Source organism: Suricata suricatta, chromosome 2, assembly GCF_006229205.1.
Source record: "Suricata suricatta isolate VVHF042 chromosome 2, meerkat_22Aug2017_6uvM2_HiC, whole genome shotgun sequence".
Lineage (NCBI taxonomy): Eukaryota > Metazoa > Chordata > Mammalia > Carnivora > Herpestidae > Suricata > Suricata suricatta.
In genome coordinates this window covers 48,691,026-48,707,668 of record NC_043701.1, presented here as the reverse complement: position 1 = coordinate 48,707,668, position 16,643 = coordinate 48,691,026, and the positions used below count along the sequence as shown (strand labels likewise).

The 16,643-nt window shown below is 40.2% G+C and overlaps 1 protein-coding gene across 6 annotated transcripts in view; it reads left to right on the top strand.

Annotated features, from left to right (window-relative positions):
• The window catches only part of SNX10 (sorting nexin 10), a 72,825-nt gene extending 58,067 nt beyond the window's left edge, over nt 1-14,758 (top strand). For 4 of the 6 annotated variants that reach the window (XM_029926047.1, XM_029926042.1, XM_029926028.1 and 1 more), the window contains 5 exons: nt 1,050-1,186; nt 4,779-4,879; nt 5,277-5,375; nt 12,289-12,501; nt 12,965-14,758. In XM_029926047.1, coding sequence (XP_029781907.1) covers nt 1,088-1,186; nt 4,779-4,879; nt 5,277-5,375; nt 12,289-12,501; nt 12,965-13,046 — 594 coding nt within the window. In that variant the 5' untranslated portion in view covers nt 1,050-1,087 and the 3' untranslated portion in view covers nt 13,047-14,758. The remainder of the gene's footprint in view (nt 1-1,049; nt 1,187-4,778; nt 4,880-5,276; nt 5,376-12,288; nt 12,502-12,964) is intronic. The other 2 variants (XM_029926041.1, XM_029926036.1) reach the window with 1 other exon arrangement.
• The last annotated feature ends 1,885 nt before the right edge of the window (nt 14,759-16,643 follow it).

The window sequence follows — 16,643 nt, the reverse complement described above, 5'->3', positions numbered from 1 at the left end:
TGTTTTATTCCTGTATTTCCTATCCTTATTGTTTTTCAAAAGGAACAAAATGATCTATCATGTATTTTTTAACATCTCTTTTTACTTACAACATGAGGTTATTAAGAAGATGAAATTATTTACTATATGGGAAAATATATTTATTTATTTATAAATTTTTTAGTTTATTATTGAGACAGAGCACGTGTGGGGGGAGGGGCAGAGAGAGAGGAAGACACAGAATCTGAAGCAGGCTCCAGGCTCCGAGCTGTCAGCACAGAGCCTGACATGGGGCTCAATCCCACGAGCCATGACCTGGGCTGAAGTTGGAGGCTTAACCAACTGAGCCACCCAGGTGCCCCAGGAGAAAATAGAAAAGTATTGGGAAAAGGGGTTTCATCTTTCTATTAATAAGTTATTGCTGCTTATTCTCATGAACGTGGACTGTGTTCAAAATCATTTTCATCTCCCATTGCTTGCTTTTCACATGGCCTTTGCCACTCTTATATTTTCTTCTAGGAAGTGATTTATCAGGCAGGGCCTATAGTTTTTTAATTTTTTATTATTTTTATTTTTATTTATTTTTTCGGAGAGCACAAGAGGTAGAGGGGCAGAGAGAGGGGGACTGAGGATCTGAAGCAGGCTCTGTGCTGGCATCTGACAGCAGTGAGCCCCACGCGGGGCTCACGAACTGTGAAATCATGACCTGAGCCAAAGTCGGACACTCCACCCACGGAGCCACCTGGGGTGCCCCAGGGCCTGTAGTTTTAATGTAGGGAGATGAAAGAAGTAAGAAAAGTAAGATTCGAGAAAAATCTGAACATACTTCTCACAATTGAAAAATGAAACATCAGTTACTTTCTTACTGTCTTCGTATAACCTTAAGACTCCCCAGAAGTACCCCCAGGTTGGATTTACACCATTTAAAAAATTCCATTTGTAGTGGAAGTGCTCTTGGACTTCCCACGGGGCCTGATTCATTAGCTTTACTTCTTGTTTTTTAAAGATGAACCACCACGGCTCATTTCAGTTTTGTTCTAGGACCGTGTGCTCCTCTCCCTTCTTTCCAGGCCTGCTTGCGATTCTGAACCCTGTTCCTCTGTTTACAATGCCTTTACAGGAATTTGTAAGCGTCTGGGTTCGAGATCCTCGGATTCAGAAGGAGGACTTTTGGCATTCTTATATTGACTATGAGATATGTATTCACGTAAGTATTCAGCCAGTAGTCTGCAGAAATCATGGTAATTTTTAGGCAGCATGTGTTTGATGGGATGCTCTGTTATACTTCAAACTGAAATTTGTAAAACTCTTCCTATCTCAAAGAACTGACTTTGAATGATTACAAGCAATGCCTGTATCTCAAGTGAAGCGGTAAGATGCTTTCTAAAGTTGGAAAATTACTCTTTTGAATTCCTTCTTGTACCTTTGCTAATATGAATATTTTCATGTTTATTGCCTACATGTATGAATATGTGAATACATCTGAAATTCACAGCTAAATTGTATTTATAGTTCATTAATGGTATTTCTTTATAATCTGTTATACCATATTTCTGGGTAATACGTTGCCTGATAAATCTTGGGTTTTAAGAGGATATGGAGCTCTCTGGGAACCTGGTGTGTGGTGGTTTTATATGTGGAATAAGAAAGTAGAAAACAGATATGTGCAATTATTTTGCCTTAGTCTAGATTCATGATTAATATAGGTAAGTAACTAGAAATAACGTGCTTTATTTGGAAATAATACCTTATTATAATCCCATGAATATTTTCGGGTGGTGTAGGGCCTTCTGTAATCATCTCGAACAAGGGCCAGCACACTGCTTTTGTGAAGAGTCAGATAGTAAACGTCTTCAGCTTTGTGGGCTCTACATTCTTTCTCAAAACTACTTACTTCCAGTATTGTAGGGTGAAAGCAGCCTTTCACAGTACAAAATGTACAAAACAGTACAAAATGAATAAGTGTCACTGTATTCCAATAAAACTTTATTTGCAAAGACCAGTGGCGGGCTGGATGTAGCCCACAGGTTGTAGTTTCTTGGCCCCTGATCATGAAAATAGCTATCGTTCCCATCCCAGACTTCTCTTGGGAGCACAGATGTATACTCAGATTTTATCTGTGAGTATATTCAAGTGAAGTAAAATTCAGCTACTTTTAATCTTTCCATTGTAAATAGTCACATTGGGACATACTTTTTTTTTCTCTCCTTCCATCCCTTTTTTTTTTCTTTCAAAGTTCCCTAACTTAGAAAATAAAATGAAAAAAGTAAAAAACTCAGAACTGCTTTTTTGATGACTGTGTCATGTATTGAAGGCGACTGCTGGGGTGTGCCTTGTATTTTCTCATGTTTTGATTTTGTTTGGTTTTACTCATAAAGTCACACCAGATACACATTCTGTGTGGAAAATTATAAGTATATAAGAGTAAGCATTTGAAAACGAAACGGAATTCTGTAGTTGCCTTTTCAACGTCCTCTAAAAAATGTGTGGGTCCTTATCACACTTCATGATAGATATGAAATTTAATTATCCTCAGGGAGTTAATGAAAGCATAGATTTTTCTCTGCTGCCTAAGTTGCACGAGGTGAATTGAGACATGTCTGTCTCAAGCCAGAAATGATAGATTCTGCAAATATTATTTGACCGTGTTCTGGCATTTCTCTGAAATGCTAATAAATTGACAAGGACTAAATTTCTTTGGCTTGTGAGATAACGGAAATAAGCAAATAGATTTAGAGGAGCTTAATAAATTAGTGATCTCAGCATAGTCTGGTCCCAGCTGTCCCTACCTGTTTATGATTAGGAATGGAGGTGGCAGGGGACGGAGGGGGGACTAGAGAGCTCTGAGCAGCCTCATTTAGATGCTGTACCAATAGAGCTTTGCAGGTAGAGAAGCTGGTGGCTAGCCCGTTTAAATTAACCTCAAGAGAAATGATACCAGATGACTCTGAAACCTCAGCATTTATTTTGAATTGTAAACTAGTGGACTGTGGATGCTCTCCCAACCTTGTCCTGCAAACGAAGGACTTACGGATGGACCTTTGTCTGGCGTAGGTGCCAGGTGGACCTCCAGCCGACATCCACGTTATTGACGTCCACAGTCATCCGGAACAGAGAAATGAAGGGGAGTTGAAACTGGTTCAGTCCTACCTGAAGTGTCAGGAGTCCCTGCCGTAGCTTGGTCCTCTAGAGGACACGTGTCCTGGCCTTGGGAGGACACTCGTCCTGTACGAATGGCCTGCTGACTTAGTCCCCAGGGGCACTTTAGAGTGAGGCCCTGGTGTGCTTTGAAATCCACACACAGAATGTTATTGTGCCACAAACTCCTTCTGGGGCGCTTGGCTGCCATCTTGTCAGAGGTGATGGACTTTAGACCAGTAGCTCCTGGGGGGCAGGTCTCTTCAGCTGTCTGCGTTCTGAGGTTTTCTGAACTGCGTCAGGGTTAGGAGAACCAGGAACTCTGCGATGCCTTTCATGGGAACGGTTTAAGAACTGGGCACATAATCCCTCACATTCGCCATGGCAAACAACTGCTGGGTGCTTATTAAGTGGTAGGATAATAACAATTTTGAAAGAATATGAATCTTGAGGACCCTAAACTTTCTCATTTAGCAATGTAAAGATTATGAAATAGAATTTTGAAATAAATCTAGAGAACAGAAATCTCCTTACGAAACCATTAGACAAAATACTTGCCAGTCTCTTGTTTTACACGAAGGAGAAAGGAGAAGCATGTATTCACCAGTCTTGGATTTACCCCAAGGAGAAGCATTGCTGTTTTGCTGAGGATGGGGACTCCATAGGTGGCTTTTCCAAGTCTGCTTTAGGGTAGCTGGAAGGAAACTGGTATCTCCTATCTAATAATAATATTAATTAATAATAATAACATTTGTCGGGAACTTAGCATCAGTTCTTACAACCACCTGGTGAAATGGGTATGTACTACTTCATCTCCATTTTACCGCTCAGCAAACTGGAATTTAAGTGACTTGCCGCGTGGCAGGGCCAGAACTGGCACGTGGGCTCCCCATGGGTATGACTGTCCCTGTGCACCACACGCCTCTCTCTACCTTGGATCACACTCCCTTGCACATCCAGTGGAGAAGGAGAATGCTGTTCTCTTGTTTAGAAGTGATATCAGGGGTCGCCTGGGTGGCTCAGTCAGTAGGGCATGCGACTCTTGGTCTCAGGGTCGTGAGTTCAAGACCCACTTTGGGTGTGAAGCCTACTTAAAACACACACACACACACACACACACACACACACACACACACACACACGTGCACCCCCCCCAGCCACCCCCAACTGATATCAGGATGCCTGAGAGCCACCAAACCTGGTGGTCTGTGTGATCTGTACAGATGGGCCATAGCAAGGATATGATGGCTTCTCGTGGTGACGTGTCAAAGGCCATAAAAAAGTATCTCTAATTCCCAAAGGCTTCTCCAGCTACATATGACCCTGAGCTTTTATTGGTCATTTAGATTTCAGGATTTAATGTTTATGATTCATCTTTGAAAGCAGTACTGATAGGTGAGCAGGAGGCCACCCCAGGACTCCGGGAGCGGCAGGGTCAGACCTTGCCCCAACAACACTGCTCATTGATGTCACCCAGCTGTTTTCAGGGACGTTCTGTTGGTGGGCTTTGTCCAAGATGGGAATCTAGCATGAGTGCAAACATACTTTTGGTTTTTAAAACTCCTGTGAAAATGAATATGGGCACATTTGGTGAGTTAGAGATGGAAGAAAAAACATTTTTTCCTTAAGGGAGGCTTAGAGTTTCCTTTTTCTTCAAACAGACCAACAGCATGTGTTTTACAATGAAGACATCCTGTGTGCGAAGAAGATACAGAGAATTCGTGTGGCTGAGGCAGAGACTCCAAAGCAATGCGTTGCTGGTGTAAGTGATTTACATAAGTGATAGTGAGGAGACTCTATTATCATATTCAATATTTTAAAATTTGTCGTGCATCAAGATATGGAGAATATGAAGGATTTTATAGGCTTATTGATTGCAATCTATAGCTTTAGTTAGTTTTGTGGCTACTGCATCCGACTTCAAAATTTATCACTTAATTTCACTAACTTGGTGAGTGTTGACCATGAAAGGCCTCAAAAAAAATTAAAAATGGTTTTTTCCCTTAAGTTAATTTCCTCATACCCTTATTATATATATATATACCCCATGATATACAACTATATGATAATTATAACAATTTGCTTTCACTTTGAGAGATATTGCCACTAACCCACCTTGATTTGATGATTAAAAGAACATTTTTTTTCTTTTTTCTAAGGCAACTGCCAGAACTTCCAGCTAAAAACCTGTTTTTCAACATGAATAATCGCCAGCATGTAGATCAGCGTCGTCAGGGTTTGGAAGATTTCCTCAGAAAGTAAGTGTGCAGAAACTCTTGTGGCCAGACAGCAGTTGTGAGCAAAGTGCTTTGCAAAAGTTGAGTGTCCTATAATTATGTGGGCAAAAGATCACTGTTCCAAATGCTAATAATAACCTAGAGCCTAGCCCAGAAGTCATTTCCTATATCAGAGCGCCATCTTGTGGCTCACATCTTGCAGTGCACATCCGGGACCGTATCTTCTAGAAGGAAAACAATGAGCTAATTGAGTCTGGTAATAAATCTGCAGTCCCTGAAGCTGTAAAGCAGAGCCAAATCACTAAGGAGTTGAACTGACAAAAGTAAAATTTGCCAGAAAGCAAATGAGCTTTATTAAAAAGGTGCTTCTTAAAAACTGTCTTTATTTACAACATTTAGGATTGATAGGCCAAAATCAGCTCTATAATGCACTGGCTGCTAAGTAATATTTTTCTGGGCTCTTCTAAAGGAAGAGTTTAACTCTCCTCTTTGGAGGGAGTGTTTATATGGGAGTATTTATTGGCGGTTGAATAGTCTCGGTGGGTTATTACCTCTGGATTGCTTGGTGATGGTAGGCAGTGCAGTTAAAAACACCTTGAATTCGCACTACTGTAATTTCTTTCTTCCCCCACTCTGGAATGATAGAATACTCACCCCATGAAACAGCACACTGGTTTGCACACAGACGCTGAGGCCAAACTCTCTGGGTTCAAATCTTGGCTCTGTGACTTATTAGCTGAGGGGTCTGGGCAAGTTTTTACCTCCTCTGTCCTTTTGTTTTTTCCTATCTATAAAATGAGGCTAATGAGAGTAGTACTTCATACAGTTATTGAGAGGATTAAGTGACTTAATGAACAGAAAGCACTCAAAACGGGGCAGCATGTAATGTGTGGTATTGGTTGTTACTGTTTTGATCCACTTAGAAGGAAATAGCTTTGAGCTAATTTTTTAAACTTCCCATTTTATCGATAAGGCAATAGGCTGAATCGTAGGACTGCTGGTTAGTGGCAGGACCCGGTCTCCTAAGCTCTCTTTCTTTTTCTACTGGCTTCAGGATCTGCCGTAATGTCCTTTTGAGTTCACTCTATGGGACTGTGGAGCCAGCCTGAAATAATATACTGCCTTCTCCCCATATGGCTCACTCATAAAGGGTTTGGATATTAAGCATGCACATGAATATTAATATTTATTTCCATTAGGTTGATATAGTGTCTTTCCTTGGAAGGGGTCATGGAGACATACAGAAACATCCGAGATTATAAATTGAAGGAGGGCCAGAAAGGAAAAAGAAACCAAAGGAATAAAAATGACAAGAGACCAGAAGAACCCATTAACCAAGCCGAGTCCTCAGAAAACATTACAGTGGTATTCTTTTGGGTGTCACAGGCAGGACGGAACAAAGACCTAGTCAAGTTTTTTCCGCCCATTTCCTTTGGAGACCGCTTTGATTTTAATTCTTGTATGAGACCCAGATGGCTGATGGTGTCTCCTTTAATATGTGGCCCTGGTCGTCCATGTTGGCCGAGTGGCCTGTCAGTGCAGATGCTGTTCTGGAAGCTGCAGACTAGCCGTTGGCAGTGGGACGTGGACAGCGACAGCCAAACCCTGCAGTCCCCGTCAGCACTGGGGGCTGCTTGTCTTCTGTAGAGAAGTCTCCTTTTTGGAGGTCAAAGGACAGCATGTGTCTCTGTATTTATATTGAGGTAAGCTCAGGGCATGTGTTTTTGACCAAGAATCACTTCGCTGCTTTGAATATGACCTTTCTGTCCACAGCTGATCTACCAGATCAATGCCTGGATGTATGTCTTTCGACTGCAGTGCGCTTAGGCTTGTGCTTGGTTATTTTTGTGTACTGTGTCGTTTGGCTGCTTGCTGATTTAATCTGATGCAGACATCATAGCGGAAAGTATCCCGGATCAGGAGCTTGAGGAGCTGGGTGCCAGGTCTCCCATGAGTCTCAGCTCCCAGGCCATCCGACCTTGGAAAAGTCGCTTAATTCTTGTGTGCCTTAGTGTGTTATAAGGGGTACGATAACGTAGCACATTCACGATACTGCCCCTGTCGGTTGTGTCGTTAAGATGATGCCTTGGAAAGGCCTCTGGAAACCTGTTTATTCAGTGACGACTTTGGACTGCGCACAGTGGACACAAATCCTTCTCCACCTGAAGCTTCCATCTAGTGGGACAGTACTGTCTACTTCTCAGGGGATGGCTAGGTTCATCAGAGCCGGCTCTGGGTTCTCGTCCCCAAGTCAAATCCGAGGAGAGACAGCATGTTCTCTGGTGGTGGTGTTTGTTCCAGTCTGGAGCGTGAACCTTAGTCTCCAGCTGATGAGTTTCATGGTAAAAAGTGAAAGCTGGTGCTTCTACGTGGTTTGAAGCTGAAGGAAGGCAAGCAGTCTCTACTATCTCATGCTTGGATTCAGGCCCGACCTAAATGGCCCAAGTACCGTGGCCCCTCTAGGTCCTCCTCACCCTCTGTTCTGTGTCCCTCAGATTCTGAGGCATAGCTTTGTCCGGTCTGTGTAGAAGTAGCACCCTCCCAGCTCTTTCCCCCTGAGGTCCCCCGCGCCCAAGCCCACCTTGGGAAGTGGGATGTGACTTGCAACTCGGTGGTCTCAGCGCCCTGTCCTGACCCCGGTGTGATATCCCCTGAGGCCCAGGGGGCTAGCCACTAAGTGGTGGTCACCGTCAGTGGCCTGTACCTTGCTTTTTGTGGACACTTCTAGCTAGGAGCTTGAGAGGGAAGAGACCACACATTAAAATGTGGTATGTGCTTGTGCTGTGGATTTATCGCATGTGTTGTTTTAAATCTGGTTTTTATGTAAGTTTTGAAGTTATGAACTAAGAAGTGTATGTATTCAAGCCCTTTAAAACCAAAATGCTGCTGTCCCTGTGCATATGTGTATATACTATATATATTCATCGTAAGGTAAAATAATACTTTATTAAAAATTTTATTTATTTTTGAGACAGAGCACAGCAGGGGAGGGGCAGAGAGAGGGAGACACAGAATCCGAAGCAGGCTCCAAGCTCTGAGCTGTCAGCACAGAGCTGGACGCGGGGCTCGAACCCACAAACCGTGAGATCTGACCTGAGCTGAAGTCAGTCACTTAACCGACTGAGTCACCCGGTGCCCCAATAAGACATCTTTAATAACAAACTTTACATCCAGGCCAGTCTTCATAAAGGAATTGGAAAGTTGTTCCTTTGACTAGGCGCCAAAGAGTAATGATTTATACCATTTATTGAATACTTGCTGTATGTCTAGCTTTTTGCATGTTTTAGCTGAATTCCCACAATAGTATTAGGAATGGGGTGTCAGCTCAGTTTTATAAACAAGTGGAGGCATCATAGTCATTCTACGATCTGGCAGGTTTACAATTAGTAGAACTCTTAAATGCTAGTTAAGTTTGGTCAGTATGAGTGTGAGATTTTTCAAATACATTCATTTCCCCTCAGTCTTGGCTATAAACTCCCTTTGGGATCCCCTCCCTGCCCCGGGCTAATTATAAATTATAAGTCACTTCTGCTATTAGTTATGGGAAAAGAAAGTTATGGACTAAAATTATAAACAGTGTTGGTAAGTCCCTAACTCTAACACGGCGGTCCTCGTAATTTTTTGTTTGATTCTTATCATGAATGGGAGCCAGCTTTCCTTGTTTGCTGAATTAATCCCATTAATATAACTACATGTGCCTTACAGTGTAGACTTTTGTATTCCAGCTTTACATTTCATAAAAATTTAAGGAATATCATAGCCTTTTATGAAAAGATACCATGGAAACACTAGTTTTACAAACACACACACGCGCGCACACACACACACACACACACACAGTATTTACAAGTCTTTGTATTCAATAGAGGGCACCATAGCACAGACCATGAATGTCTTCAGTGAAGATTTGTAGGTTTTATTTTTTTTCGCAACAGTAAGAGGACTTAAATTCTTTTGCCCCTACATCCAACGGCGAACCTCCACACACTGCGCACATGTGTATATGTCATTATATTGGGTTCCGTAGACAGGGCCCCTTAGTTAGGATTAAATGGTTTTGCATAGCTATCTATTGTTCCCAACGGAACCAGTATATAATACACCTAATAAAATCAGGTTGAGGAAAACCAGATTTTCAACTGTGTCCAATTCAAGGGAAAACCAAGATTTGCCTTGTTTAGTTTAAAGTTGTTACGGGGAAAGGAATAATGTTTGACTCGTGTTGTAAATATCTTTTCAGAAATTCCTTTAAAATTCGAGAGGCTATATGTTGCTCCTTTTATCAAGGCTTGGAAATTGTATACATTTGTTTTAATGGAGGCTTATAGGATGACATTTTATTGACTGTTTTACAAAGTACTCTTTATATGAAGGTTGAAGTTAATTTCTGCTATTAGATTTGTTTGTGGGAAATGGGGCACAAATATGACCCAGGTAAAAACAGGATGTAATATGATGATGACGGCAGTCACAACACTCTCTGAAATACAGTAAACCAGGTGTTTCTGAAAATGAATGAGTGAGGCTCACTCAACCAGATGGGGAAATATTTTCAAAATTTTGCATTTTTAATTGTGAAATGAAATATCTGAGAGTTAAAAAATCATAAATGTATTAAAAAATTATTTTGCTTATTTAAAAGCCATACCCATGGAGTACGGTAGCATAAATTTAGCCAGCCAGCCAGCCAGAGGGCATTCAGATGTCCTGTCTGTGAACCCCAGGCATGTGTGGTGTGCAGATCTTGCCTCCAGGGCCACCTTCTCCCACAGGAGAACTGTGAGCCGGGCATGTGCCAGCTCCCTCTCGCCTTTCACGGGCACGTCCTCCAGATGGCAGTAGTGAGCAGAAGAGAAAACGCTGGGAAATAATGAGTCTAATGTACAGTAAAATTGGAAATTGAATTATAGCTCAAGAAAAAGGACAGTAGCCTTGAGGTCCCGATCAACCTGGACTCTGATCACTTTTGTTTGCTGCACCCATGTGTTAGGTTACCAGCAAGTTAATAACAGCACGTGAGCAGTTCAAGGCTCAGTAGAATTGCTTTAGACGTGAAATAAAGCTAAAATGAATTTGTGTCCAATATCATTGGCATTAGTGCTCATTACTTTTGTGGTGTAATGCCTCAAACCATCTAAAATCAATTTTAAAGATTACCCATTATTTTATAAAGAAAATAAAACACATTTCCAACAGAAATAAAGCAGTAAGTATAATCCTGTGAGCAGTTACTTGTGCCCTGGCGGGCAGGAAAGCCACTGACAGACAGAAGGGTGCAGGAAACACTCCGTGCAAACTTCCTGGCGAGTGCAAGTTCATATTAATGGGTTGTTGCCATATAAATCTTCTCTTGATTTCGAGTATTTAAAACGAGAGTGGTAAACATTTGTAAATGTAGAAAATAAATCTCAAAGAGTGGTAAAAGGGATTTACTACTTTACTACTTGTACTTGGTAAATTAATCTTTACCATGTGACACCGTCAGCTTCTGGGAGAAGCTGGGGCAGAGGGTGTGGAGGGAAGGGAGGTACTCAGCGGCTCTGCTCGGGAGTTTGGCCCTTTTAAAACGCTCAGAGCTTTTCTTTCTCCTTCTGGTAGAGCCAGTAAAGAAGAATCTCCCAGGCTACGTTTGGTAAATTTTTTGTAAGCTACACTTTGGTTGTGAGCCTGTACGTATTTAGACTTCTGCCTTCTTGAAGAAATAACTCTGTTTTATTGTGAAGGAAGTCTGCTAATGATGTTGGATTTTAAGTGAAATTTTATGAATGACCAAAAAAGACTTACTTTTCTAATTGTTTGTGTAAAAATGCAGACTACAAGGTAAGGTTCCTTTGGCCTGACATACAAAATCTGTTTTTCATAGAGCTCTCTATGAAAAATCCCATGTTGGGCAAAATTATGCTCAGGTTTTAGTATTTTAGTTTGGTCCCTTCCATCTGCTCTCAGTGCCTTGTAGTATATTTTTATTGAACTATTCATAAAGACTAAATCACCATGCATCAAGATCTTTCCAGAAAAGATAAAACTGGTTTTTATTTAAAAATAAGGGTGTACTTTGACCTCATTTCCCCTTCCAAGACATGCATTTCAGAAAGAAAACCCACATTCAGTAATAATATGAATTTGAGCACGTATGGATTTGTTACAGAGTCATTTTTAATTTTCCACGTAGTTCTGATGCACTGGTTGAAGTCTGCACTCTTTGCAAACTTTGATGCTGACTGTGGGAAGGCTAGTATGTACTTACCACAGGATCATCATCGTTTAAGTATATAGATGGTGATATTGGCCGGGAGCAATGTTATTTGGTGACTTATTTTAATAACTAGATTTACAGCGCTGCTGCCAAGTATGGAGAAATTTCTCGTCAGTCTTAGGTATTCAATAAAAAGCCAGCTCTCAGCTTAGCTCTTGTAAACATGTCCATAAGCATACTTGTAAAGTTTTAAAAGGTAAAACATGCTGAGAAATGTATTGGCTTTTAAATATAATTTTTAATAGTAGTGGGAAGTTTTGATGTTTCATGACAGCCTAGCCAATAAAGATCACACAACAGACATGCCGGTTGGCAGTAAAAAAAAAAATTTTTTTTTTTTAAGTAGAATACATTTCTATGACTATCAGCAAAGTCTTTGCATAATTAATCCACATGGTCATAACAGATGGTTAAATTGAAGGAATGTCCTTGAAGTTATTCTTTTAACAGATGTTCTCAACTATTAGCTTCATGTTTTGACTCACCTAAATTTCCAAATAATTGAATAAAAGTTAACATATGCTTTCATCCCTTTAATAGGCAGCGCCTTTAATTGATGCAAAGTTCGCCATAGTCGAGAAATTATTTCGGCGGCACATTTCTAACGTTCCTCCTCTCTCCTGCCCTCTAGTTGTCCAGCCCCGCTCACCGAGGGGTCTCCTTGTTTCTCTGACACAGGGTCCTGCAGAACGCTCTGCTGCTCTCGGACAGCTGCCTTCACCTCTTCCTACAGAGCCATTTGAATTCGGAAGACATTGAGGCCTGCGTCTCCGGGCAGACTAAGTACACTGTAGAAGACGCAATTCACAAGTTTGCCTTGATGAACAGACGTTTCCCTGAAGAAGATGAAGAAGGAAAAAAAGAAAATGATATAGATTATGACTCAGAAAGGTACTGCCTTGCATTTCGACGGAACATACATGTATCTATATAATACAGCATGCACATATGCACATGGGTAGATAGATATATATATACACACACTTCACTTTTTTGTTGATGTAATACTAAGATAATGGAAAAATTAATTGACTGAGATTTTATTGAGCTGTGACAGCTCATCATAGTAGTCTTCACACACACCTCCACACTGAATTAATGAATGCAGTAGAAATTCAATTATCTGCATTCTGATTATGTGACTTTCATTTAGTCAGACTTGAATTATTCGCGTTTAAATTATCTAGCTAAAAAAATATCCAACTGCACTCCAAATGGCTAATTAAAAGTCCAAATTTCCTGTCTCTCTTTGTGACTGGAGATAATTAAAGTTCTCCTCTGTTACTCAGGCTTTGAGTGTGTTGTGAAAACCAATTTCCTCTTTTTATTATTTTCCCCCTCTCTTCTTTTCCAGTTCATCCTCTGGGCTTGGACATAGCAGCGATGACAGCAGTTCACACGGATGTAAAATGAGCACAGCTCCGCAGGAATCCTGAAAAAGAATTCTAACGTTACCATCTTAGGAATAGTGAATTATGTCCAGTCATGGAGAAGAAAGCTCGCTAATAATAGATTCTTACCTAAAGCTCACTGTCATGATATTAGGTATTTAAATTCTTAAAGACGCTGGGTTGTTTATTAGTGGCATTTTTATGTTGTCTTGTTTTGGATAAGCTGCTGTAAAAAGCTAAAGGCCTGTGAGTGCAGCTCTCCTTCACAGGCAAACATTATCAGGAAATGCAATGACATATATGTGTAGAAACACCGAGCCGGGTTTGCTGAATTGTAAAAGATAGGTAAATAGGCAGCACTGAAAATCCAGATAGTGGCTCCTTCTCGTGCCGGTGGGACAGTGTTAGCACCAGCCCAGCCCGGATGATCTGAGCCAGCGTGAAGACTGACAGCGTAGACCTGACCGCCTCTTTCAGACATGTGGCTGTTTTGTGGGCACCTCCCCTGCACTGGGAAAACCCTGCGCTTTCGGGTGTTTGATTGAAATATTTTAAGAAGCTTCACCTCCCTAGTATTTTATTTCCCGTGTAGATGGAACATGTACCCTACGACTAGAGACATGGTAAAATAATGTTTACGTCTTATATGAAAACAGAAATCGTGCTCGTAATTTTGCTTCTATTTGCAATATAGAGATTCAGAAAATACAGTTTCATTGTTCAAATTCGGGTTTAACACATGGTCTCTGGAAAACGGGGACTGTGTTTTCATGACCAGTGTGTAACTAGAATTACAGGTTAACTATTTTCTGACTAAATGTGCAGTTTCTTATCACTAGATAACTTTCAGTGTCAGTGGTGGTTACTTGTTACTTATTTTTAAGTTAGCAGTGGGATCTTATAAAAATTGATACATTTCATGTTATCAATAAACATTCCCATCATTTAGAAAAAAGAATATCAGCTTGCTAATTTAAGAATGATTCATGTCTAAAGAGCCTTTCTTTTACGGCATCTGCCTGGAGACTGGTGTAATTTAATAAACTGTCTTCTTTTTTAGTGGCCCAAAGATAAAATGTCTTAGATAAACTACATTGAACTTCAAATTTGAGATGAGGCAACGTTTTCTTGCAATAATTATCCAAGTTTCTTCTTTGTTGAATGCTATGAAGTATCTCTCAAACTGGCAGGAAGTCATTGTCACGTAACTGGGATAACTTGTTGCTTTAATTAAATGTTACCTCACCGCATTTTATTTCAACTGGGAGTTTAGAAGTTACTGTGTGATGAGAAAGTCTTTGAAGGGCTCGTTAACTAAGAACAAGAAAAAGAAAATGAAATTTAGAATAAGAATGATTTCCTTAATTTTTCCTTTTTGTTTTTATTTGGTCTAAAGCGGCATTAAACTTTGGTAAATACTTGGATTTACTGTATCTTGGATCTTGTTATTTTATCATCGAAGACTCATTTTCATACCGAGGGAAAAGGGATGGAGAGCTCTGTTTTATCTTGCTAACCCGTAAAGTTGGCCATCTCGTCACTTAAGAGCGATCCCTGTTTGGTCAGCAGTATGTACTTGAATTCACATTATTTCTGTTTTACAGCAGTTTTGGAAAGCATGTAATGTGCCACCAATTGTCATATTATTTTTTGATGATGTAACGTAGCCATTAAAATTGATATTAAGTAATGCCTAATACTGTGGTATGTAGCCTTCACAAGATCATCGTTTTCACATTAAATGAGAAATAATCAAGTGCAGTTTGTTGGATCACTTATTTTATAGAAGAGAACATATTTTTTTTTGACTCCCACCTAATTTCAGTGTGTTTTTGAACAGCAGTAAATTTTAATGAGAAACTTTGGTATGATTTGGTTTAATAGCCAGTTATAGTTGTACACATTTGAGGTTTTTAGCCTTGGTTTGGTTGTTTTGATATCTAAACGTTGGCTTCTGAAAACTCATTTTCTGCAGCTGAGATATTTAGGTGAACTTCAGCCCCCCCTCCCTGCCCCCCAACAGCTTTGTTGCTACGTTCCAGTCTCCTTTTCTCTGGCATAATTTTATAAAGCTTTCTTTGGGAAAAGAAAGTAATTACTAAGTAACTAAATACATGTTTTTTTAAAACTATTTTTAATGTAATTTAAAGAATTCTAATCTTGGATGCTTTATGATTTACCTACGGCAGAACTGTATTTCCCTGGCTAGTTCTTAAAGGGTAGATCATTCACGTAGGAAGCCAGTTTGTGGGTTTTGTCCGAAAACTGGTTTTATGTCTGACCCACAGGTGTCAATGGGGGAAGCCAACCACCTGTTACTTAGGGCTTCTTTCAGGTCTCACTTGGAAGAAAGCGATTCAGATTCCAGGTAAAATTACAAGTTTTAAAAATTGCTAAGGAATAACAGAAATGTTTATCTTTAAGTTTTATGTCCTTTAAGATACTAAGTATCTTGCAGCTTTTCAAACCCAATGCACATTTTATTGAATAATTAAATATAAACAAGTGATACGCATAACCTTTCTGCAGTAAGGTAAAAGAATAACATTTCTTTTATGGCTATAAGAACATAAATTCATTTAGCCTTGCCACATCACTGGTATATCCAACAGTAAATTGAATGTTGTTTTGAACTCAGGTTTTGTTTTTTTTTTTCCTGGTTCCTTAAGAGGATTCATCATTATGGAGCTGCTGTGGCACAAATAAGGTTTTCAGTATTTCAGCTATAAATGGAAGAGCCTTTTTCAGGAAAGGCCTCTACAGTTTCAAGGCAAAAATAACAAAACAAAAGCTTATTCTCTTTCTAAAAATTGTCCTCTTAATATTTAAATTGCTTAGTTGGTGTCCTATAAATTAAAGGTAGCATCTTTTCAATGGATGAAACCATTTATTTCAATACAATTTTCTGTTTTTGTTTGGACTATAGACCTTCTCTTCCTCTATTATATAGAAACACATTCTCAAATACAAAATGCCATCTGAAATTAATTACTGCAAATTGACATTCAAAGCATAGATACAAGTTTCTTTGCAAATAAAGGTCATAAGAAAGTAATACATTTTAACAGAGGAAGTTCAAAAATTTTAGAAGAATATAAGTAAGCAACATTGTAAAATTTGAAATATTCCCTAAGGATTTGGGCCCTGTTCTTTGCCATATGCATCTCACAAACCATTGTCCCTTTAAGTTAGACCCAATTGCTGTTCACTCTTGTTGGAAACTTTTCTCCATCATTGCTACGAACACTGCATTGGACATCATTTATTTCAGCTGCGCCAACTCTGATTTGGTAATGATCATTTCCTTTCTCCAAAATGCCAAAGACTTCTCAAATGATACAGACTTAAAGAGGGGGTAAAAATTCGGCTACGGTTTCCTGCTGAAAGTAAACTCCGGTCTACAGACACTATGCAAATGGCTTATGCTAAAGAGGAAGATACCCTTTCTCTCCCCCACGCGACGTGTAGGTTCATCCCAAACCCCACACCGCTTGTCTTTGCTGCGGTCGAGGCACAGCACGGGCATAACTTGTGGTTGTGTTTTTGTTAGTTTCTTACCTCTGGGTCTTCTTTATAGCCTTGCCCCCACCCCGCCGGCGGTGGCGCTCCCGCCGCTGCACCCTCGCCGCCCGTTGGCTGCGG